Source organism: Acaromyces ingoldii (genome assembly GCF_003144295.1).
Source record: "Acaromyces ingoldii strain MCA 4198 unplaced genomic scaffold FA10scaffold_4, whole genome shotgun sequence".
NCBI lineage: Eukaryota > Fungi > Basidiomycota > Exobasidiomycetes > Exobasidiales > Cryptobasidiaceae > Acaromyces > Acaromyces ingoldii.
The window spans coordinates 605698-626124 of record NW_020290250.1 but is presented as its reverse complement, the minus strand read 5'-3'; the positions used below and the strand labels follow the sequence as shown (position 1 = coordinate 626124).

The window sequence follows — 20427 nt, the reverse complement described above, 5'->3', positions numbered from 1 at the left end:
CCGTCGAATGGGCCCGTGCACGGCTAGTTTGTGAAGCTCGCGAGGACCAATCTGAATTCGACGAACGAACGCCCTCGCCAGTGTCGCATATCACCTGCGGCGTGCTTTCCGGCAGCTCTGCACATCGTTCAAATCGACGCTGTTTAGGTCGTCGGAGCTTTCACCAGCCTCCACAGGTGGAGCCGGAGAGCACAGCATTTACCATGTCGCTCCTGGACGCTGCGAGGACTTATCTGGTCGAGGGCGATTCGTCCGAGGCTCAGCAGCAGAAACAGCAGAAGGAGCAGCAACAGGACGGACCGCCAGCTGCGATACACCTGCGTCTCTCGGCAGAGGTGCTCCAGCAGCTACTAGAAGAGGACTCTGGTCACTCGCGCGCGATCAGCCTCTCTTGGTCGGCAAAGGCTGATGATGCGGTAGGTGTCTTGCAGCTTCCCTTCGTCTCTCTGCTCTGAGCGCGCCTCTTACACACGAGCCCTTTCCAGCATCTCAACGTTGGTGATGCCAGGCACGCACTCCAGCGGTCCACTGATGCCTCGCCACATGTCCTCTTTGCCCTCTCTGATGCGACAAGCTCGTCTCAAGCAACATTGACGCCACTGGGGTCTCTTCACGACAAGCTCGCTGTGCGACCGACGCCTGGCTCGTCTGCCAGCTTCACATCTCGTCTCAAAGAGAGGCGAGAGGCCGAGGAGGCCCGCAAGAGTGAGCATCGCACAGTCCTCCTCGACTCGGCACCGGTCACATCGAAGAAGACCTCGAAGGGCTCCGGTCCCACATCGAGCCTCAAGCTGCGGGCCAAGAGCCTGGCCCAATCATCGCCCACGTCGAGTCCACGAATGGGCGCACTGGCACCTGGCTGGCAGAGCAGGGCAGGAACACCTGCCGACAGCAACGCAGGCAGCCAGCCAGGCAGCCCCTCACTCTCTGCTGCCGCCACGCCCGGAACACGGCCTGCGGCGCTCAAGTCCAGCTTGGCGAGATCATCAGCAGTGCACAGCGCAGCTGTGACGCCGACCTCCTCCCCAGGCCCAGCTGCTGCAGCTTCTCGAACCCCCAAGCCGTCGTCCACCGAGGCCGCACCTCCAACACTCAAGCGCAGGCTGATTCAACTACTGGCAAAGGGGCCGCTGCCTCGTCGTGATCTCGTCGCCCAGCTCAAGAGCACCGAAGCCGCCGTGCTCGGCCCTCTCAAGCAGTTCGCCCACCCCCTACCCGAGACGCACAACGGCAAGACGTCATCTGGTGGACCGACTGTAGCCTCCTCATCCGGCACCGCCTCTGGGCCTGGCGCTGTCTATGCTCTCACGGACTCAACATACCGCCACGTTGTCATCGCCGAGTGGCCCGACTACACCGTCAAGGAGCGCCTACGGGTCTGCACACTGGCCGAGGAGGCCTTCCGGCGACTAGGCCTCGATGAGAAGAGCAAGGAATTCGCGATGCTCCTTTCCGTCAAACAAAATGGCAACAAGGAATCCGACACAGCAGTAGAGAGGGGGCGCAGACCGCCTTCTTCCAGCCTCCCTGGCGGAGGCGCCACCTCGTCCGAGCTGAGCAGCGACGACGACGGTACAGGCCGTAAAGCACGCTCATCGACGAGCGTTAGCCCGGCGAAGGCGTCCAGCGCGGCATTACGAAATGTGCCAAGCATCACATCATCGCAGGAGAGCATTCATAGGTCAAGAGACGCCTCGCTGGCCCGCAGCAGCTCGAATTCGGACGACGAGCGGCCGTCTGCGAGCAAGAAGAGTACCAACACGACTATGAACCGGCTTCGCAAGGCGGCAAAGGGCAAGGGCACGAAGACGGGGAGTGCTGCCTCGTCGTCGCGAGCAGAAAAGGAGCGGCAGGTCGAGAAGGCCAAGCTGGCGGCGCAGCGAGAAGAGGCGCAAAGGAGCAAGAAAGTACAGGAGAAGGAAGAAACAAAGAAGACGGCAGACACGGTAAAAGGTAGCCACATCTCACCCTCTAAGCAGCAGCAACTTGCATCCTTGTCGTCGTCATCGTCGTCGTCTTCTGCCCTGCCGTCTTCGCCTTCAATCAAGAAAGCTGCCCCTTCATCCGTGGCGCTTGCGTCGCCCTCCTCATCTTCGTCGCCTCTTCCTCGATCATCGGGGGCAAAATTGTCATCGCCTGCTCCCTCGACACTGAGCAACAAGGTCAAAGTCCGGACTGTACCGGCAAAGAGCAGCGTCGACTACAGCGACTCCTCCTCTGGCGATGAGGCGCAGCAGAGACGGGGAAGGCCGACTGCACCGCGATCAGCTGAGCAGCCAAGCTCGAGTTCGGCCAAGACTGCTTCCTCCTCTTCGCTGGACGCGGCCAAGAAGACTTCGTCGTCAGTCGCTGAAGTGCCTGCTGCGAAGAAGAGAAGGACATCAGGAGAGGTGGCCAAGATTAGCAATCCTCGCTACTACACTTCCTCTTCGGCGACCGACTCCTCGCGTTCGCCTTCACCTGCTCGGGCGCCTAGGCAGCACAGCTCGGGCATGGTGGCTGCGGCTGCTGCTGCTGCCCCCACTGCTGCTACGTCTTCACAGACACCGTCGAGGCACGGCGTGGGGGCTGGGGCCATCTCGACGGCCGAGCCCTGGCTCGACGTGCGCAATCCCAACGATTGGTCGAAGCTGAGCCAGCGGTACAGGCGCGTGTTTGAAGAGTACCGCGGCGCGCTCGAGACGGTGCGCAACGAGGAGGCGAGGATTGTGCGCGAGGTGGCCAAGGCAAAGGAGCACGACGACGAGGAAGACCGTGCCAAGAGGTCAGAAGGGGCGGGGCAGATGGCGCGGGGAGACGGGAGGTCGCTGGAGGAGGGCGAAGAGAAGGAGGAGGGCGAGGCGAGCCCCACGGCTGGCTCCGCCGCCAAGTTTGGCGGTGCGCAGGGTCCGGACCCAGGCTCGCGGACGCTTACGGCGCCTGTCTCAAAGAGCGAGCCCTCCTCTACGTCGCCCGAACAGGAAGAGACGACGGCACAGTTTTCGTGGCGCTCTTCCTCGCCCCATGCCGGATCAGGCACTTCAAACCGAGATGGCTTCTCAGCAGCCTCGTCCTCGACGCCGCTCCCCTACACGAAGCTCAAGAACTTGGTCGACACGGTCCAGACACTGCAGAGCCAGCTTGGCCGGATGAAGCAGACACTCGTCTCTTCCAAAAGACGCCTGGAGGAGACTGCCGCCGCTGCTTCGTGATGAACAAAGATGATGAATGCATCGCTGCTCTTTTCTTGTATTTCCACATCTCACTACTACAACTAGATGCTGTCTACTAATTCACTTTCTTTTGATGCAAGCAAGAATTGAGAGCGGCCCACGCCTCATTTCAGTCCCATAGCTTGATCGTGCCGTCCCAGCTTCCCGTGATGACCTTGCTCGTCTCGTGAGGCAGCCACGCATGAGTGATGACGACCTCTTTGTGGGACCGGAGCCGCTTGAGCAGCCTGCCGCTCTTCCAGTCCCAAAACACCAGGTTCCCCTCGCCGTCGCCAGAGGAGATGAAGCGGCCGTCGGGGCTAAAGCCGACCTGGCAGGCAAACCCAGCAATGCTGTGGCCCTTGAAGATCTTTTTCCGGTTCTGCCGAAACGAGTCGGACGAGTAGACGACGATTTGATTGTCGAGAGACTGACAAGCAAGCCATTTTTCTGTTTGTGAGGAAAAAGAGTGGCCTCAGAGTCAGTGCTCGCTTGTAGAGAGGGAGAATTTCGAAAAAAAAAAAAAAACTCACTGTTGGGAGACATGGTCACGGCTGGCATCGAGTGCATCAATGGATCGGCGACGTACTTGATGACGACGGGGATATCAAAGTCCCAAGCACGCATCGTCTTGTCGTCCGACGTCGTCACGAAGCGTCGATTCTCATCGACGAACGTGATCGTGTTGACAGGGCCAAGGTGCTGGTCATACTCCTGCGTCGTTTCACCCGTCGTCGAGTCCCACTGCACTATCTTCTTGTCCGACATACCGGCCAGGAAGATGTGCTGCTTTTCTGGATCAGGGTGGAAGGCCACACAGTAGGGCACCTTGCCATTCGAGAAGGCGCGGATGCAGGCGCCCGTCTCGGTGTCCCACAGCTTGATTTGGCGATCGTAGCCGGCGGAGAGGAAGCGGCGACCATCGTTGGAGAAGCAAATGTCCCGCACGGCCTTGGAGTGGCCCATGTACGTTCGTAAGCATTTGCCTTCGTGATAGACATCCCAGAGCTGAGATTTTGAAACAAACGTCAGCCTCTCTTCCTTTCAATCTTTTGAAAAATATTTCACTCACCTTGATCTTGCAATCGTTGCTGGCACTCAACATCAGATGGCCACTTCCAGGGAAGAGACGAATGGCATTGACACCCTTCGTGTGGCCGGTCCAGGTATGCACGCAGGCCTTTGGAATAAAGCAGTGTTGCGAGCCCGCCTCGCCATGAAGATTTGTGTCGACGTCGGTCGGTACGTGCATATACGTTCTCCCTTGGTAGTCGTAAATTGACTTGCCTGAAAGAAGAAAACAAGTTTGTCAGCTGTTGGTCGTCTGCACTGCGGAAGGTGAATATGCTCACCATGGAAGACGCTCTTCTCCGTGCCTTGCTCGGCCTCGCGCTGCCGAAGCTCCTTCATTTCGGCCTCCTGCCGCTTTCGGTCGCTGCTCCTCTCCTCCGCTGCCTTCAGCTCTTCTTCTGAAGGACCGACAGGCTCTGTCTGCACCCTCTCTCCCTCCCATCCGCCCCATGGACCCACGTACGCCCCCTCGCCCTCAATGACGGACAAATCCCCATCTTGTCCCTTCCGCTTTCGTTTCGTCTGGCGAGCCAGGCTCCTCGCTTCGGCCGATCCTCCTCCTCTAAGCTCCACCGCTGTTGCACCGCCAAGCCGTTGTGCCTCCTGCACATCCCCCACCCATTCGCTCCCGTTTCCTCCGGCATACTGGCTCGGATTCTTTGCGTAGCCTAGCGTCTCGAACGTCCTCTGCTGGTTCCGAAAGTCAAAGTCGGTCATGGCCGCTTGCTCAACGTGACCGCTGAGGTTGTTCTGTTGGGAGCCCAGGACCTTGTTGGAGAACGGATTCTGGGGTCCCGCTAGTGGACGAGCCAAGTCTCGAAAGGGTATGTTGACGTGCATCTCCGTGTCCGTCGGTCGTGTCAAGAGCGCGCTGCTTGCCTCGTCTACGTTTGCGAGCACATCTGGCGCGGACTTGACGAGATGCCCTCCGTTCTTCTCCACTTGTGCCTTGTCGCTGACATCCTTGCGGAGATGGCCCAAACCAAAGACATCGTCGGGGCTGATCTCTTCGTCGTCCTCGTCCTCGTCTTGCTCCTCTGCTCTTTCTGGTTCCTCAGTCCTCTTCTTTTTCGACGGAACTACAGCTGGTCTCGAAGGTCCAGCTTGGCTCGACGAGCCCGCCCCTTCCCCGTCCGAATCGGAACCATAGCCCTGCAGCGTATTCATCGCGAGTGATTGGAAGTTGTCGAAGAAAGCGCAGAGCGCTACTTTAGACCTTGAGAACCTCCATCTCGACTCACGCGCACGTGATTTTTCCATCCTCTCTGGCGACCTGTCCGTCCACCTCTGCAGGCTTGAGCTTTGTTCCCGGCTCGTCCAAGCGTCTACAGTGTCGACGACTTGCTCGACTCTTCGCCTTTCCACCCGGCCATTTCCTTTCTCATTGAAGCCGATCTTCAAATCTCTACTGCGTTCGACAGCGCGGACAGGCTTCGAGCCCCTTTTCAACCGCGCTGATCTCTGTTCATCTCTCATATCCCTCGACATTTCTCTGCAGAGCATCCGACCTCGGCTACGTTTTTCTCCGTCATCTTCCTCTCCTCATCCTCCTCCCTTTTATCCTTTGGCCCCTGATCCCTTCCCGACCTCTCGCCAAACCGCGCAGAGCAACAAGAAATCTCCGTAGCTGTCCTTTGGTGATCTTTCTCCCACTTCCTCCTCTCCGATCCGATCTGTATCGCTAGGTGTATTATGTCTGCGGCGACGGTGGCCGGCAGTGAGTGTGCCCGACATCCATTCTCACTCCTGGACCCTTCACTGACAGAACCCAATCTTGCGCTCTAGTTGGCCCGCCACCAGGCCTCGGTGGACCGCAACGGTCGGTCAGCGGCGATGATGGCATGCTCCACAAGACGATGCCTGGTGGAACCGAGTCGTTTGACACTGTGAAGAAGGTATCGTCGCTGGGCCTGGCTGCCCACGCCGATGATCCTCGCCGCTACAAACGAGGACTGCTGCTGGCCATTAGCAAGAGTCCGCTCGTCGAGCTTCCCAAGGGCATGCCTCCTCTGGGAGGTTGGTACGGGTGAGTAGCCTGTCAGCTGGCGCTAGGGAGGCAGAGACAAATGTCGCTGAATATCTCCCACACGCAAAAGCGACTGGGAACCATATCACCCTCGAGCCCAACATCATCATGGGGCTGCGGGCATGGCGCCCATGGGAAGCATCGGTTCAGGCGCACGGGTCGAGAGGAGTGGAGTGCGGGGTCATGCGGCAAACAATGCAGCTGGTGGTGGTGAAGATCTCGGAGAAGCAGGCTACGGTGCGGCAGCGTCTGGCATGGCTGGCGGCATGCGCGAAAAGGGCGGTCGGTGCGTGAACACTTCTTGGTTTTATCTTTCTTGAAAGGTGTTGGCTGACCGGAGCATTCCCTTAGCTTCCGTCGCTTGGAAGATCGCGAACGTGATGATGGTGCTTTGAACTCGAGACGGTTCCCACCGTCGGGAAAGAACCCCTTTGGACAAGTGTCGGCCAGCGGCACCTTTCGGCCCGCTGGCAAGGAAGGCCTGGAAAGTCCACTGAACAGCAGGGTGAGAGCAGCAGCAGACAGCAGTTCCCGAGTAGGGTGGTGAGCTGACAATGCTCTCTTGTTTCTCAGTTCGGTAACGTGGGCCGAGGCCCGAGATCGCCGCTCGATGACCGCAGGCGCGGGGGACGTGACGGCGAGGGACGTGACTTTGGAGCGTTGCGGGACCGGAGAAGGGACGAGCATCCGCAGGAAGAGGACGACGAGTGGGAAAGTGTTCCCAGGAGCCCAGAGACGGAGAGGAGGATTCGGGCGGGCTATGCCGACGCAGCTTCAGACTGGCGTCGAGGCTCGGCCAGTAAGCAGGGCGCGGGCCTGGCGAGGGAGAGGGGAGGCATGCGAGCCGAGTCTGCCAGGAAGACGTCGTTTCCAGCGTGGATGGCCGACGAGCAAGAGCCGTCGTGGATGGCCGACGATGGACTGCAATCTGCTGGAGGCCGACGGGGACAAAACAACGACTCGAGGAGACGTGGTGGTGGATATGGGGCAGAGATCGACGTTGACCCCGACGATATTGACATTGACACGACGGGCATGGACAGCATCCAGGCCTTCAAGGAGAAGATGAAGGAGAAGGAGCGTCGAGCAAAGGAGCGAGACCAGCCAGGTGCTGCTGGCAGCCGCGAGGCTTCCTTGTCTGCCGGTTCTTCGATCGCAGCGACTGCCGCTGCAGGGCCGCCGCCCGGACTGGGCAAGAGGCCAATCGGTGGAGGAAACAATGCCGGAGAAGCCGATGGCTCAGCCGCACTCAGGTCTGCCGGTCTCGCTTCGGCTGCTCATGAGGCAGACGGCGACGAGGGACTGGCGAGGGGCCAAAAGCACGACGCCGGATCTAACAGCCTCTTTGACAATTTTGCCAATTCTCCATCCAAGCGAGGCCAGCAGGGAGGGGACGGCGATATTGGAGAGCCGCCTGGTCTTCCTGGAAGATCGAGTCGATTTGCCAGATTCTTTGATGGCAAGCCACAAGCGGCCGCTCTCGCTGCCCAGCAGAAGCAGCTCGAGGCTCGTGGCTATGGAGGCCCTTCGGATGCGGCCCATTCACCTGTCGACTCCCATCCGACATCGGCCTCGGCTGATCAACAGATCAAGCTCGACGACCTCTTCAGCTCAATGGCCCTGGGCAAGCAGCAGCAACAAGCACAGCATCAGCAGCAGCAGCAGCAGCAGCAGCAGCAGCAGCAGAGTGCACCACGCCATCAGCAGAAGGACGCCGCTCCGTCTGCCGGAGCTGCTCCTCCTCCCGGCCTCGCTCCACCCGCCCCTCCAAGTGGACCTCAGCGTAATCCGAGCGAGGCCGACCTACAGAGCATGCAGAAGATCATGGCCGTTCTTGGAGGCAGCGGTGGGCAGCAGGACAAGCCCTCGCCGAGGTCGCACTCGCCCGAACAGCAGCGCTTCGATGCCACGTCTCCCTATCAGCAACGGCAGCAGCAGCAGCCTCCTGCAGGCCTGGCTGCATTGCTCAGCGGCGGAGCTGGTGCCGGCGCTGGTGCTGGTGCTGGTGCCAGTGGGCAAGGATCGCCTGGACCCAGGTCCCATAGTCCGGCCATGGCCTTCCAGACCGGCGCTGACAGTCAGCGTGGTGCAACGGCTCCCCAAGCGTGGAACGCTAGCCCGGGCCAGCAGCAGTCTTACGCTCATCCACAGAGTACCGGCCCAAGGATGACCAACCAGGGCAGCACGCCATCGCCTGCCTTTGGTAGGAGTCCGGCCGGACATTCACCTCATCCGCAGGGTCCTCCTGGCCTGTCGAGACCGGAGCAACAGCAACAAGCGCAGCAGCAGCAGCAGCAGCAGCAGCAGCAACAACAACAGCAGCAGCAGCAGCAACCGTCCCCCTTCATGGGTCAGAGTAGCGGTCGTCCTCCCTTTGGTGTCGATCCTCGCATGCTCGGCCGTCCTCCAATGCCTCCTGGCGGATTTCCGCCTCACCTTGCTGCTGCACTCAACGGCATAAATGCGCGAGGCCCACCTGGACCCCCTCCACCGCCTCCTGGCATGGGTGGCTTCCCACCTGGACCTCCCAATGGGTTTCCCAGCCACCATGTCCAGCCACCGCCCCTTGGCGGACTGCCTCCCCACCTGCAGCAGCACCTCATGACGCTCCCTCCTCATGTTCAGCACCATGTCCTAGCCCAGCACTTTGGAGGACACTTCCGTGGCCCGCCTCCCCCACCGCCCCCGCCGCAACAACAACAACAGCAGCAGCAGCAGCAGCAGCAGCCTCACCAGTTTGCAAACTCGCCCAATGCGAGCGCAAACCTGATGGCCCTTCTACAACAGCAGCAAGGCGGTGGAAACGGCGGAAGTCAATAGCTCAAATACAAACTAATCTCGACGACTACGACTCTCGACCTTTTCTCTCCTCTAACGAATGTCTAGTCCCGCTGTCGTGAAGGCCTCTCTCTCCTTCCCTCTCCTGTGTTCTCCATATCTATCTCTTGTCTCGTCTCTTATGTTTTTACCATCGGGCAATCTGAACTCAAAGCTCCTGTTGACACTGGAAAGGCCCTCTCTCTCTTCCACGACCGACTTGTCTGAGATATGTGTCTTTTTTTGCGACAGAATGAAGATGATACATAGTCGGAGGGCTCGGTCCTCCGTCTTGCGCGATCGCATTCGCTGGACCCTTTTCGACTTTCTTACTTGATGAAGATCCTGGCGAGCTTGGAGCCGACGTGGAGCACCACGACGGAGAAGACGAAGCTGATGGCCAGGACGAGGACAACGACTGGATCCCTGCACACCCTCCCGGCAAGTCAGCTCTTCCTTACTTCTCAAAAGGAGAGCGTGTGTGTAGCACATCACATGGCTTCAGCGATACTCACACAGAGAGGCCCTTGGAGTCGTCCGTGTAGAGCTTCATCATGGTGCTCGAGCTGCCGCCAGCGCCGGCGGACCTGGTGCTGTTTGGTCGGTTGGCGGCCTGCTGCGCGGCCGCTCTGCGCCGGACGGTCGAGTTCTGGTTGCGCGCGGCGGCCGCAAGCGCGGCGACATTCGGGGGCGCCTGGGTATCGGACGACTGAGAGAGAAAGGAAGGTGTCGAGACATGGTCAGCCGGTCTAGACGCAAAGCACATGCTCCCAGACATTGAGAGGTGGAACTCACCATGATGACTGGAGGATGAGATATGGTTGAGAAGAAGAGCTCTAAATTGGCGTACAAGACGAGAAGGAGAGAGAGACGAAGTGCTGTCGAGAATTCTCCACGTGGGAAAATGGATGCAGCAGCGCCTCATCGACCGAACGCACGCACGGCCTCCCGTTTCCTGGGCTGAGTGATCGGTCCTTCGCACCACCAAGCGACTGATAGCAAGTTGCAACAGGTGCTCCTGCTCGCGATTCAACAACGATGGAGGCCATCAAGCTTCAGCGGAAATATCCTCAGTTGTAAGTGTGGCCTGACTCTGAGCACAGGGATGGCAGAGTTGAGAGGCTGACTGTGCAATCCAGCTCCCAAGAGGAGATGATGGGCCTCATTGGCAAGTTCCGGTCCATCGACATCGATGACAAGGGAAGCGTGGACCGGCAGAGTGTCATGAAGGCCGTGCAGGACTCTGGCGATGCAAATTACGATCAGGTGCGCGAGACGCTCAAGGAGGTCAACCTCGACTCTTCTGGCCGTGTGGAGCTCGAGGACTACGTCGATCTGCTGGCCAAACTCCGGGCGGGAAGAAACGCGAGTGCAGGCGCGGTCACCAAGGGCAAAGTGACTGTGAAAGGGAGCAATGCCAGCGTGCAGCACACGATCAACGAGGATGAGCGTACTGAATTCACAAGGCACATCAACTCGAGCCTCGCTGGCGATGCGCACATTGGCAGCAGGCTTCCGATCCCCACCGACACCTTCCAGCTCTTTGACGAGTGCAGAGACGGTCTTGTTCTGTGCAAGCTCATCAACGATGCAGTCCCTGACACTATCGACGAACGTGTACTCAACGTGGGCAAGGGTGGCAAGGGTCCCAATGCATTCCAGCAAACGGAAAACAACAACATCGTCATCACGTCCGCCAAGGCCATCGGCTGCTCCGTCGTCAACGTCGGCGCCCAAGACCTCATCGATGGAAAGGAACACCTCATCCTGGGACTCGTCTGGCAGATCATCCGGAGAGGTTTGCTTTCCAAGATTGACTTGAAGAACCACCCGGAGCTGTACCGCCTCCTCGACGAAGGCGAGACGCTCGAAGAGTTTCTTCGGCTGCCGCCCGACCAGATCCTGCTCCGATGGTTCAACTACCACCTCAAGGCTGCCAACTGGCCTCGCAGGGTGCACAACTTCGGCAAGGACGTGTCCGACGGCGAGAACTACACGGTGCTTCTTAATCAGCTCAAGCCAGAGTCGTGTGACCGGGCCCCGCTCCAGCAGACGGATCTTCTACAGCGTGCCGAGATGGTGCTGCAGCGTGCAGACGCCATTGGCTGCCGCAAGTACCTGACACCTGGATCCATGGTGGCCGGCAACCCCAAGCTCAACCTGGCCTTCGTCGCCCACCTCTTCAACACATGGCCTTGCTTGGATGCGCTCGAGGAGCCACCGCCAATGGAGATTGAGGACTTCGACGCCGAAGGCGAGCGAGAGGCGCGAGTCTTTACTCTCTGGCTCAACTCGCTCGATGTCGACCCGGGTGTATACAATCTCTTTGAGGACCTCAAGGATGGTACGGTTATTCTTCAGGCCTTTGACAAGGTCGTGCCTGGTTGCGTTGCTTGGCGTCGGGTCAGCAAGCCGAAAGAAGGCCAAGAATTGAGCCGGTTCAAGATGGTGGAAAACACCAACTACGCAGTGGACCTGGCAAAGGCGAATCAGATGCACATTGTTGGCATTCAAGGCGCAGACATTGTCGACGGCACACGCACTTTGACCCTCGGCCTGGTCTGGCAGCTCATGAGGCTCAACATCTCAAACACGCTGAGGTCTCTCGGCAAGGGCGGAAAGGGCGTGACGGACCAGGACATGATTGCTTGGGCCAACAACGTCGTCAAGCAGAATGGCAAGACCTCGACGATGCGCTCGTTCAAGGATCCGTCGATCAAGAATGCAGTCTTCTTCCTCGATCTCCTCGACGGCCTGAGAAAGGGCATTGTCGACTATAGCCTCGTCACGCCCGGCGCAAACGAGGAAGAGTGCAGAATGAATGCCAAGCTCGCCATCTCCATTGCTCGCAAGCTCGGCGCTCTCATCTTCTTGGTTCCCGAGGACATCGTCGAGCTGAGGCAGCGGCTGATCCTCACGTTTGTTGGAAGCTTAAGTGGGTTGCCTCGCTTCTTCCTGCACTTTTTCCAGACTGACCAGTCCCCTTACCCTCTTGACAGTGGCCATGCAAGCGTAAAGAAAGCAGACTTTGGGCGTGGTATGCTTTGGAATGTCACTCTTGAATACCGAATTGGATAAAATTCTTCGTTCTTTGCTTCTCCCATCTGCCTTAGACGCCATTAGGGTGACCCGAGTTGGGGCTTGGCTTGTACTGCCAGACCTCGCCGCTCTCCTCCAGTCGCTTCTTCGCCTCAGCCATGGCCCAGGTTTGGATGCTGTCAAGAACGCATTAGTTGTCTCGATCACATGTACAGCAGCGCAAACAAAGGCAGCAAGCTCACCTGGTGTCGGGCTTGTAGAAGAGAAGGACGCCGCCAAAGGCCATGCCTCCGAACATGCCGTACGTCCAAAGGTTTTCCCAGTCCTCCTTTGCTCGCTTTGTGCCCGGCGGTGGTGGCTGTATGGACAAAAATTAGGTCAGGCTATCTGATCGCTCACTTATAGAGTGTGGGAAAGGAAGGATTTAACCTTTTCGCCGAAGAGGTGGCCTGTCAAGGAGGAGTAAAAGTAAGCAAGCTGTTGTCGATGGGCGCGAGAGGCTCACGTCGTGGAACTCACCAGTCGGCTGGTTGTATCCGCCTCCGCCCGAAGCGAATCGCCTCTGCATCAGGCTGGCAGAGACAGACCTCCGAGAGGCCGACGCGGCCGTGGCGATCCTGGAAGACAGCATCGTGGATCTATCGCTATCTCTCTCTTGTCTGGTGTCGAGAAATGGAGCCTAGCTTTGCGCTCGCTCTGGCGATGGAAGCGGTGGGGAGTTGCCTTCAAAAGCCATGTGTCGGATTTTGTCAGAAATTATGTCACTACCGGATCGATTTGTCGATTCGGACGCTTTTTTGCACAAACACGTGCAAGCGCCTCCAGTCGCCAGGTCCGTGTGTTACCCACTCCCCCCGCCTTTTTTTTGCAGGACAAGACTAGGACCCTTTTCGACCGTAGGTGCAGGCTGTTCTGCCGCTTGAATCTGTGCGACGCTCAGCAGTCCTCGCGGTGACCTGCTTGCCAGATTTAAAGGGGAGAGAGTTGCACCCAGCCCACAAGCGGCAGCATCGAAGCACAAGGGGACCCGTCTGCGGACAAAAGAGATCCGGAAAAAGACTCAGATGACGACGGCGACGATGGCGCCAGGCCAGCACTCCGATGACGGCCCTTCGTCCTCTTATGCGAGCCGTCCAGCGCAGAGCGCTCGCTCGTCGTCTGTTCAGAGCTCTTCAAGGTCCAGGCAGCGCTCCCACTCGACAAGAGGATTCTCTGCAGACGATGAGGAGTTCGACGACGACGAGGGCGCCTACGACGGAGACGATGGCGATGGAGATGAAGACGATGAGGAGGGAGACGAGGCAGCGGGTGCAGGTGAAGATTTGATGAGCGAGACGACCGTCAAAAGCGGCTATCTGATGAAGAGGGGCGAGAAGAGAAAGGTGAGTAAATGGCTTTGGCTCGGAGACATGAGAAGCTCACTGCCGACTATTTTTTGCCCGTGGCGCTAGAATTGGAAGAAGAGGTGGTTCGCACTTCGCTCATCAAAGCTTTGCTACTACAAGAACGAAAAGGTGAGCGGAGCGTCATTTGTGTGATCCCACCTCCAATGAGGATGCTGATACGGAATCCATGCAGGAATACCAACTACTGCGCTTCATCGACATGGTCGATGTCCATACCATCGCACCCATCACGCTCACCAAGCGCAGTGACAGCTGCTTTGGCATCGTCACGTCCAAGAGGCAGTACTATGTGCGCGCCGCAAATGCAAAGGAGATGCAGTCTTGGGTCGATGCGTTGCGAGAGGTTCGGGAGCAGGTCAGGCAGCGGAGCACCCTTACGCAGGATATGGCCGCCATGAACGTTGGCTCGCCTAAATCTTCGACGAGTCCTAAATTGCAGCCTGCCGATCGACAGGCCAACCAGTCGTTGCCGTCCACAGCATCGGGTGCGAACAGCGCTTCTCCCATCAACATTGTTATTCCCGGAAAGGGCGTTTATTCGTCACCTGCTCAGCCACGGACCGCCACCTCGCCGTCTGGCAACCACCCTGTCATCGTCAGCCCACTCACCGCCACGTCCGACAGCGACACTGGCGGTCCGTGGAACGGAGGAGCGGAGCAATTCGGTCTCAGCTACGCCAGCTCTACCGGCCAGAGTATGGCCAGCAGCCCGAGCCGCGGTGGCAGTGGCCTGCACATTCATGGTCAGCATCAGCCCCTGCGTGCCGGTGGCGATGCTGTCAGCAGCGGAGGGCACAGCCCACAGAGCCACTCGGGCGGCGAATGGAGCGAAAGCGCGATTCGCCGAAGCCGTCAATCCTCGAAGAACAGGCCGACAGACAACAGAGACCCCTCGGTGGGCAGCAGCGGTGGCGAAGGCACAACGACGGGCTGGACTGCCGCCGTGGGCTCCCCCCCGCAGGGCGGGCAGAACCTTGTTGTCTCGAGCAGCGAAGAGGACGATGAAGGAGAGGACTGGGACGAGGGCGAGACAGCGGACCGAGCCATGCCATTGCCCTCGTCGAGTGCGGTTCATCAGCAGCAGGCACACCACTCTGCGCAGCAGCAGTCAGCTCAGCAGCAGCAGCCTGCACAGCAGCAGCAGCAGCTACAGCAACAGTCGCAGGAGCAGACGTCCAGGCCGCCGATAAGCGCAATCTTCCTCAAGGATCCCAACAAGGTCATCCACCAAGGCTATCTCATGAAGCAGAGCAACCGGCGAAAGCACTGGAGGAAGCGCTGGTTTATCCTTACGGGCAACCAGCTCACCTACACGCGAAGCCACATGGACGGCAAGCCCCATCGTCAGATTCCCCTCAGCTCCATCCTCGATGCAATCGAGTACACATCCTCGAAGAAGCAGCCTGCTAATGGAGGTGCAGGTGCAGGGTTAGGAGCAGGAGCAGGAGCAGGGGCGGGGTTAGGTGTGGGACCAGGCCCAGGGGTGGGTGGAACAGGAGTAGGGAGTATTCCGGCTCCATCTAGCCCGACGGGGCTTCAATCGCCTCCTGCAGCGGGCAGCTTGTCCTTCAGCCTTGGGTCCCAAGCCTCTGAGTCAGACGCCGGAAGGGCGGGTGGGAGCGGCTTTACGGGCTCGTCTGCCAACACGGAGTCGACAAGCGCCTCCACGCCGCACGTTGAGGCCAGCACGCCAACACCAAACCCCGAACGGCGGGCAAGCTTCATTGGGGCCGCGGCAGGAGCCGTTGCCAGCACTGTCACCGGCGGTGCAGTTGGTGGTAGTGGTGGTGGCGGCGGTGGTGGAAGTGGCGCCGCGGGGGGCAGTGGCGCAGCGGGCGACGCGACTGCGGCCGGCGGCGCAGCAAAGCACGATCAGCACCAGGGCAATCCTCCAAAGAGGAAGAAGGAGAATTGCTTCAAGATCATCACCCCAAAGCGGACCTACGTCGTGTGTGCACCGTCGGAGGAAGAGGAGATCAAGTGGCTGAGCGCGCTTCAGGCCCTCTTGGCGCACATGAGAAACGTTAACAACGGCGGCGGCGGCGGCGCTGCTCCTGCAGCAGCTTCAGCCTCTAGTGGTGGCAACGCAGCTCCATTGACCTCGCCTGGCTCAAACGCAGATTCTTCCGCCCAGCTCACGTCGCCTTCTGCGGGCGGCAGCGGATTCTCACAAACACAGGCTCCTACGGCGCCTGGAAGCTCGTCCACCACCGGCGAGTCTCTTCCACACAAGCCTCAAAGGGCCCCAGCGAGCAGCAGCAGCTTTTCAACGCTCACGGGCAGCGTGACCGCGACGGATCGGTGATTGTCTTCATTTCCACTTAATTTCCTTCCCTCTGCATCTCCCCTCCTCTCTTCTGTGTCCCTCCTCTATCGAGACCGGGTCTCATAGGTATGCATGTGATTAATTCGTTTCCAATTGAGCAGATGACAATGTGACTGTTACTTCCGCGCCTTTTTTCCGGCTGCCTTGCCACCTCCCTTGTTGAAGGCGGTATGGCCCTTGCCGTCGGATGCGAATTTGACAGCCTTTCGGATGTTGACCTCGTCGCTCGTCTTTGGCTGCTTGGACTTTGTCGCGGGCGGCGCATTTCCCAGCTTGTTGAGCAGGTGCAGGTGGGAGGCCCTCTCCTGCTTCGTGTCGATCTCGTTTGGTTCAAACTTGCGCTTGAGGCCCTTTTGTTTCTCCTCTCCCTGCAGTGCCCGGTCAAATTTGCCCATGCTGGCGGTGCTGATCTTGCCTCTGCGCACGTCCTGGTCGAGCTGCTTTGCGCGCTCATCGCGCTCGGCCCTGCGCTTGGCGGCAGCCTGCGGGGTATGGTACTCCGTCTGACCCTTGTTGACGCTCGGTGCTGCCCTGGCCGACGACTGCTCAGCCCTCGCCACGTTTCTGAGCCTCTGCGCCTCGTTCTGCACTGTCCGCTGCCTCCTTGCCCTCTTGGCCTCCTTTGCCGGATCGAAGTCGTCGCCCTTTGATGCAGGAATCTCATGGATCCACTGCTCCTCGACGTCCTTGTTCTTGCCCTTGTAGCCCCATCGGGGCACCCACTCCTTGCGCTCCTCGTCCCAGACGAGCTTGTCGCGCTTCTTGTTCTCGATGCCCTTGCGCTTCGCAAACTTCTCCCATTTCGTTTCGACGCGCGGCTTCGGCAGCGGCTTCTCGCGCGGTAGGTACGGGTATGTGGGGAGCGGAAGCGAGGCCAATGGGCCGTGGTCGGGGTGCTGGACGCGGGGGAGGGCATACAGCGATCGGACAAGCGCCTGCGTGCTCGCCAGTGTCCGGCCCAGGAGGTAGGCTTCCCGGCCGGAGGTGCTGTTGTACTGCGAAGCGTCCAGGTTCGAAGAGTCCGTCGAGCAGAGAAGGCCTGCGTCGACGGCCAGATGCGTAGACGTGCTCGCTTCGCTCTCTGTCATGATGTCCTTTCGTGTCTTTCCCTGGGTAAATAGAGGACGAAAGAGAGCAGCGAGGCAAATTCACGGCAAAGGAGAAGGCAGTAGGCAAAATTTCCAAAAATTCCTACCAGAGGGAAAAAATTTCGGCCGAGTCTTGCAATGCCGACACCGCAGAGAAAGAGAGCGCGCGCGCGCGCGAAGGGGGAGGGCATTCTTCTCCTTCCTGGCTTTGAACCTAGACACGAAGACGAGCGACTGCCACTCTCTCTTTATTTTCGCAAATGTCTGCTGCAGCGCCTCGAACATCGGCGGCCATTGCGGCCGCTGCCAACATCAATGCCGCCGAGCAAGCCGCTGCTGAGCAGCCCGCTGCGAGCACGCTCCCGCCGCTGACCGAAGACGAGGCGGCGGCACTGGGCCTCGACTCCGACACGATCAACGCAATCAGGCTGGATGGTCTCGCACTGACAAAGATCGTCAAGCACTCGAGGGATGCCCACCCGAACGTTGCGCCCGGTGTGCTCCTGGGTCTCGAGATCGACTCGGCGCTCGAGGTCAGCAACGTCTTTGCGCTTCCAAAGGGTAGCCTCGGAGGGGGTGGCAGCGGCGGCAACGACGATGACGACGAGAACGACAAGGGCGCCAAGGCAGGTGAGTCGTCTGCGCATCGATCTTTCACCAGCTGGAGAAGGCTTGGAAGCTGACTTGATGTGTGATTTACCTTGCAGCTGCCCGCTACACGTCGCAGATGGTGCGCCTGCTCCGAGACGTCAACGCTGACGCGAACCCCGTGGGCTTGTACCGGTCCTGCTTCCTTGGAAGCTTCCTTTCGACGTCCATCGTTGATGGCATGGGCGCGATCTCTGGGCTGATGGAACGTGACAGTGCGAGCGGCAAAAATAAGGGTGTTCTCCTGATCCATGACCTGGCCCAATCGGCCATTGGAAACACCGTCGTCAAGGCGTACCGCCTCTCTCCATCCTTCATCGACGCTCACCGACGCACAAAGTTTACGGCCCAGAACCTCATCGACCACAAGCTCACCTTTTCCAACATCCTCCAGGAGATTCCCGTCTCGCTGCACAACACGGCGCTCCTCGACGCATTCCTTGCCACGCTCTCGACCCCCGTGCCCCGAGGACCTGCGTTGCTGCCACCGACCAGCGCTCAGTTGCTCGCCCACCCTCCCACGGCACCCATTACCCACCCACACTCCCTCCTTACCTTGGCTCATACGCCTGTTCTTTCCTCGTCGCTCGAAGCAACACTCGAGGCCCTCGACGAACACTCCAACGAGGCTGGTGTCGTGGGCTACCAGAGCCGCCAGCTTGCGCGCGAGAGGACCCGGGCCGATGCCTATCTTGCACGCAAGAAGGCCGAGAACGCCGCACGAGAGGCGCAGGGTTTGGCTCCGCTTCCCATCGAGGACGTCAACCGGCTGTTCAAGCTGCCGGCCGAGCCTAGCCGACTCGAGAGCACCATGCTTCTCGGCCAGCTCGACGAGAGCAGCAAGACGCTCGCCGAGATCAGCGCGCTGGCTGCTGTGCAGCTTCATGCGGCCAGGACGGGTGCTGTCTGATGGCCCCTTCTCGCTGCCCCCCTCATTTCTCTCCCTCTCGTGTACAATACCTCAACGAAAAATTAAATGAGCCTTAGGGAGACAGACACCGACCTAACTTTTACTGGACGCAAACGCTGTGTATGAGCTGAGAGAGGAGGGGTCCCGCGACATATTCATCAAGGCTTCTGGCCTTTTAAGATCTTGGAAGCTCGCCTTTTTCTTTCTGCAGTATGAAGATCGGTCAGGTGAAGTGTCAAAAGTCGACGCCGAAGAGCAAGCCAGTCAACTTGTAGAAAGTTTTTTTTGACCCTGAAATCACGGTGGCTCAATCTTTTTGTGCAAGCCAAGAACATCAGCGCATTACTGAAGAAGAGAAAGCAGAGTTGGAGAGCATTGACGGTGATTGATGAAAAGGTGAAGGGAGCAGCGGAGGCTACGAATGTCGGAAGCCTTGCTTCAGACGAAGAAGGCGCCGACGAGGAGGGACAGGCCCACAGCGCCGTACTGGACCCAACGAGAGGGCGTGTCGAGGCCCAGCGAGGCGCCATCGCTCTTTCCGGCGGCACTCGAAGTGGCGGCAGGGGCGCTGCTGCTCGATGACGAAGCTGCCTGGCCGGTCGCGGCGCTCTGGAATTGGGCGAAGGTGTTGGCACTCGGCGGGTTGATGACCATGACCATGCCCTCGCTCTGTCGTTGAGTGTGCGTGTGCGGCTCGCCTTGTCAGCAGACTCGCCACAGTAGCGGTGAAAGAACAATGAGAAAGGGGGACTGACCTGGCAGTGAGGACCGCAGTGAATGTAGACGGGGTCCGTGCTGTTAATGGGCAGTGTGTAGCTGGTGCCATCCATCATGATGGCGGTACCAAAAGCGCCGCGTTGGCATGCACCCGCTGCGTCCGAACCGGCCGATTGCACCACATTGTGGATCGAAGCGTGAAATTGGAACACGACTGTGTCACCCTGACCGGCAGTAACGGTGTTGGGAGCAAACTGTAGGGAGGGTCCTCAGATTCTGGACTGCGCCTCAAAAGGAAGGGGGCAATTTTGCTCACACTGTATCCGCCGTCTTGTCCCACTTGGACCATCTGAGTCGCGGCCATAACTTGACTCGCCGCGAAGGCAGAGACGCTGAGGAGTGTCTTAACGAAAAGCATGCTTGAAAAGGTAGTTGTAAGATGCGAGAGAGAGAGAGAGCTTGGGGAGGTCTACCTAGGAGGATGTTCGGCCTGGGATCTACCCATTATTAATACGCTACGGTGCGTTTGACCAGCTGAGACCAGACCTTGTCCGGCACCTTCTGCGCAACCGCCTACGGAGGTCTCTCATGCCACTACATCATATAATAGTGGTCCGAGCGGGGTTGGCCTAACAACCGGGTTCTGCTAAGATGCCCGCGGAATTCTCTCATACCAGCCGGTACCCTCAAGTGGCGTCCAGGGCGAACGCATGAGGCCTTTTCGAAATTTATTTCTATCGCCGGGCAGTAGTGAGAAATGCGCTATTATTTTTGACCTTTTGGCTTGGAGGCACCAAAGTGGCCTGACTGGAAGTGGCCTGACCGAGGGCGGGCGATAGACTCCGCTTCCATAGAGAGATCTATATGGCTGTACACCAATTGCTCGATCTCCGCTTGGAACACGGCCGCACCGTAAGTGAGCGTGTGGGTAATAACGATAAGCAATTGGCTTCCTCTCACATCCCGAGAAAGGCTTGTGGCGCCTTCGGCTTGCGACTGAGCTCGACTTCCGCCCTACTTCTGCCAGCCAACGGCATCAATGGTCTCTGTTATACTAACAATAGCCCTGTCATCTCGGCAGGCTCGGTTCCAAGCTCCCAGCTATCCGTGATGAGCTCTACTTACGGTTGTGCGGCGTGACAAGCAGGATAAATTCGGAGAAATTACAGAGCGGAGGGTGCTGTGAAG

General features: G+C 59.0%; 10 protein-coding genes across 10 annotated transcripts; 5 read left to right on the top strand and 5 right to left on the bottom strand.

The window, feature by feature from the left end:
* The first annotated feature begins 6 nt into the window (after positions 1 to 6).
* FA10DRAFT_302512 (hypothetical protein) lies at positions 7 to 3293 on the top strand. The gene is made up of 2 exons (XM_025525129.1): positions 7 to 416; positions 486 to 3293. The coding sequence occupies exons 1-2, from the start codon at positions 204 to 206 to the stop codon at positions 3189 to 3191; spliced, it is 2919 nt and encodes a 972-aa protein (XP_025376338.1). The 5' UTR covers positions 7 to 203; the 3' UTR covers positions 3192 to 3293.
* FA10DRAFT_242497 (pre-mRNA splicing factor) lies at positions 3206 to 5435 on the bottom strand. The gene is made up of 4 exons (XM_025519282.1): positions 4544 to 5435; positions 4264 to 4478; positions 3725 to 4199; positions 3206 to 3641 (listed from the first exon to the last, which is right to left on the bottom strand). The coding sequence occupies exons 1-4, from the start codon at positions 5427 to 5429 to the stop codon at positions 3322 to 3324; spliced, it is 1896 nt and encodes a 631-aa protein (XP_025376337.1). The 5' UTR covers positions 5430 to 5435; the 3' UTR covers positions 3206 to 3321.
* Positions 5436 to 5570: 135 nt separating this feature from the next.
* FA10DRAFT_302510 (hypothetical protein) lies at positions 5571 to 9304 on the top strand. Its single transcript, XM_025525128.1, has 5 exons — positions 5571 to 5979; positions 6048 to 6288; positions 6359 to 6574; positions 6640 to 6793; positions 6862 to 9304. Exons 1-5 carry the CDS (start codon positions 5955 to 5957, stop codon positions 9106 to 9108), a joined length of 2883 nt encoding a protein of 960 aa, XP_025376336.1. The 5' UTR covers positions 5571 to 5954; the 3' UTR covers positions 9109 to 9304.
* Positions 9305 to 9434: 130 nt separating this feature from the next.
* On the bottom strand, positions 9435 to 9763 carry FA10DRAFT_223924 (hypothetical protein; the record flags this gene model as incomplete). The annotated part of the gene is made up of 2 exons (XM_025518590.1): positions 9435 to 9531; positions 9621 to 9763. Coding segments are annotated over 2 exons (240 nt in total), but the record flags the coding sequence as incomplete, so codon positions are not given.
* Positions 9764 to 10083: 320 nt separating this feature from the next.
* FA10DRAFT_242494 (hypothetical protein) lies at positions 10084 to 12196 on the top strand. The gene is made up of 2 exons (XM_025519281.1): positions 10084 to 10181; positions 10245 to 12196. The coding sequence occupies exons 1-2, from the start codon at positions 10144 to 10146 to the stop codon at positions 12181 to 12183; spliced, it is 1977 nt and encodes a 658-aa protein (XP_025376334.1). The 5' UTR covers positions 10084 to 10143; the 3' UTR covers positions 12184 to 12196.
* On the bottom strand, positions 11969 to 12827 carry FA10DRAFT_267730 (hypothetical protein). Its single transcript, XM_025522037.1, has 4 exons — positions 12664 to 12827; positions 12574 to 12593; positions 12387 to 12502; positions 11969 to 12320 (listed from the first exon to the last, which is right to left on the bottom strand). The coding sequence occupies exons 1-4, from the start codon at positions 12773 to 12775 to the stop codon at positions 12215 to 12217; spliced, it is 354 nt and encodes a 117-aa protein (XP_025376333.1). The 5' UTR covers positions 12776 to 12827; the 3' UTR covers positions 11969 to 12214.
* A 172-nt stretch (positions 12828 to 12999) lies between these two features.
* Positions 13000 to 16011, top strand: FA10DRAFT_267729 (PH domain-like protein). The gene is made up of 3 exons (XM_025522036.1): positions 13000 to 13526; positions 13596 to 13658; positions 13723 to 16011. The coding sequence occupies exons 1-3, from the start codon at positions 13224 to 13226 to the stop codon at positions 15853 to 15855; spliced, it is 2499 nt and encodes an 832-aa protein (XP_025376332.1). The 5' UTR covers positions 13000 to 13223; the 3' UTR covers positions 15856 to 16011.
* On the bottom strand, positions 15942 to 17031 carry FA10DRAFT_267728 (RRS1-domain-containing protein). Its single transcript, XM_025522035.1, has one exon. The coding sequence runs from the start codon at positions 16962 to 16964 to the stop codon at positions 15993 to 15995; it is 972 nt and encodes a 323-aa protein (XP_025376331.1). The 5' UTR covers positions 16965 to 17031; the 3' UTR covers positions 15942 to 15992.
* Positions 17032 to 17172: 141 nt separating this feature from the next.
* On the top strand, positions 17173 to 18779 carry FA10DRAFT_267727 (hypothetical protein). Its single transcript, XM_025522034.1, has 2 exons — positions 17173 to 17594; positions 17672 to 18779. The coding sequence occupies exons 1-2, from the start codon at positions 17225 to 17227 to the stop codon at positions 18520 to 18522; spliced, it is 1221 nt and encodes a 406-aa protein (XP_025376330.1). The 5' UTR covers positions 17173 to 17224; the 3' UTR covers positions 18523 to 18779.
* On the bottom strand, positions 18625 to 19971 carry FA10DRAFT_267726 (hypothetical protein). The gene is made up of 3 exons (XM_025522033.1): positions 19556 to 19971; positions 19278 to 19493; positions 18625 to 19191 (listed from the first exon to the last, which is right to left on the bottom strand). The coding sequence occupies exons 1-3, from the start codon at positions 19655 to 19657 to the stop codon at positions 18961 to 18963; spliced, it is 549 nt and encodes a 182-aa protein (XP_025376329.1). The 5' UTR covers positions 19658 to 19971; the 3' UTR covers positions 18625 to 18960.
* Between the last annotated feature and the right edge of the window lie 456 nt (positions 19972 to 20427).

Coding starts and splice junctions, on each gene's coding strand:
- FA10DRAFT_267730 (XM_025522037.1), bottom strand. CDS start 12,775: ATGCTGTCTTCCAGGATCGCCACGGCCGCGTCGGCCTCTCGGAGGTCT. Junction 12,594..12,663: donor CGGATACAACCAGCCGACTG/GTGAGTTCCACG, acceptor CCTCCTTGACAG/GCCACCTCTTCGGCGAAAAG. Junction 12,503..12,573: donor GCCACCTCTTCGGCGAAAAG/GTTAAATCCTTC, acceptor TTGTCCATACAG/CCACCACCGCCGGGCACAAA.
- FA10DRAFT_242494 (XM_025519281.1), top strand. CDS start 10,144: ATGGAGGCCATCAAGCTTCAGCGGAAATATCCTCAGTT. Junction 10,182..10,244: donor CAGCGGAAATATCCTCAGTT/GTAAGTGTGGCC, acceptor TGTGCAATCCAG/CTCCCAAGAGGAGATGATGG.
- FA10DRAFT_302512 (XM_025525129.1), top strand. CDS start 204: ATGTCGCTCCTGGACGCTGCGAGGACTTATCTGGTCGAGGGCGATTCG. Junction 417..485: donor CGGCAAAGGCTGATGATGCG/GTAGGTGTCTTG, acceptor AGCCCTTTCCAG/CATCTCAACGTTGGTGATGC.
- FA10DRAFT_267727 (XM_025522034.1), top strand. CDS start 17,225: ATGTCTGCTGCAGCGCCTCGAACATCGGCGGCCATTGCGGCCGCTGCC. Junction 17,595..17,671: donor CGACAAGGGCGCCAAGGCAG/GTGAGTCGTCTG, acceptor TTTACCTTGCAG/CTGCCCGCTACACGTCGCAG.
- FA10DRAFT_267729 (XM_025522036.1), top strand. CDS start 13,224: ATGGCGCCAGGCCAGCACTCCGATGACGGCCCTTCGTCCTCTTATGCG. Junction 13,527..13,595: donor AGAGGGGCGAGAAGAGAAAG/GTGAGTAAATGG, acceptor CCGTGGCGCTAG/AATTGGAAGAAGAGGTGGTT. Junction 13,659..13,722: donor GCTACTACAAGAACGAAAAG/GTGAGCGGAGCG, acceptor GAATCCATGCAG/GAATACCAACTACTGCGCTT.
- FA10DRAFT_302510 (XM_025525128.1), top strand. CDS start 5,955: ATGTCTGCGGCGACGGTGGCCGGCA. Junction 6,575..6,639: donor ATGCGCGAAAAGGGCGGTCG/GTGCGTGAACAC, acceptor GCATTCCCTTAG/CTTCCGTCGCTTGGAAGATC. Junction 6,794..6,861: donor AAAGTCCACTGAACAGCAGG/GTGAGAGCAGCA, acceptor CTTGTTTCTCAG/TTCGGTAACGTGGGCCGAGG.
- FA10DRAFT_267728 (XM_025522035.1), bottom strand. CDS start 16,964: ATGACAGAGAGCGAAGCGAGCACGTCTACGCATCTGGCCGTCGACGCA.
- FA10DRAFT_267726 (XM_025522033.1), bottom strand. CDS start 19,657: ATGCTTTTCGTTAAGACACTCCTCAGCGTCTCTGCCTTCGCGGCGAGT. Junction 19,494..19,555: donor GACAAGACGGCGGATACAGT/GTGAGCAAAATT, acceptor CCCTCCCTACAG/TTTGCTCCCAACACCGTTAC. Junction 19,192..19,277: donor ACTGCGGTCCTCACTGCCAG/GTCAGTCCCCCT, acceptor ACTCAACGACAG/AGCGAGGGCATGGTCATGGT.
- FA10DRAFT_242497 (XM_025519282.1), bottom strand. CDS start 5,429: ATGAATACGCTGCAGGGCTATGGTTCCGATTCGGACGGGGAAGGGGCG. Junction 4,200..4,263: donor GCAACGATTGCAAGATCAAG/GTGAGTGAAATA, acceptor TCAAAATCTCAG/CTCTGGGATGTCTATCACGA. Junction 3,642..3,724: donor CGTGACCATGTCTCCCAACA/GTGAGTTTTTTT, acceptor CCTCACAAACAG/AAAAATGGCTTGCTTGTCAG.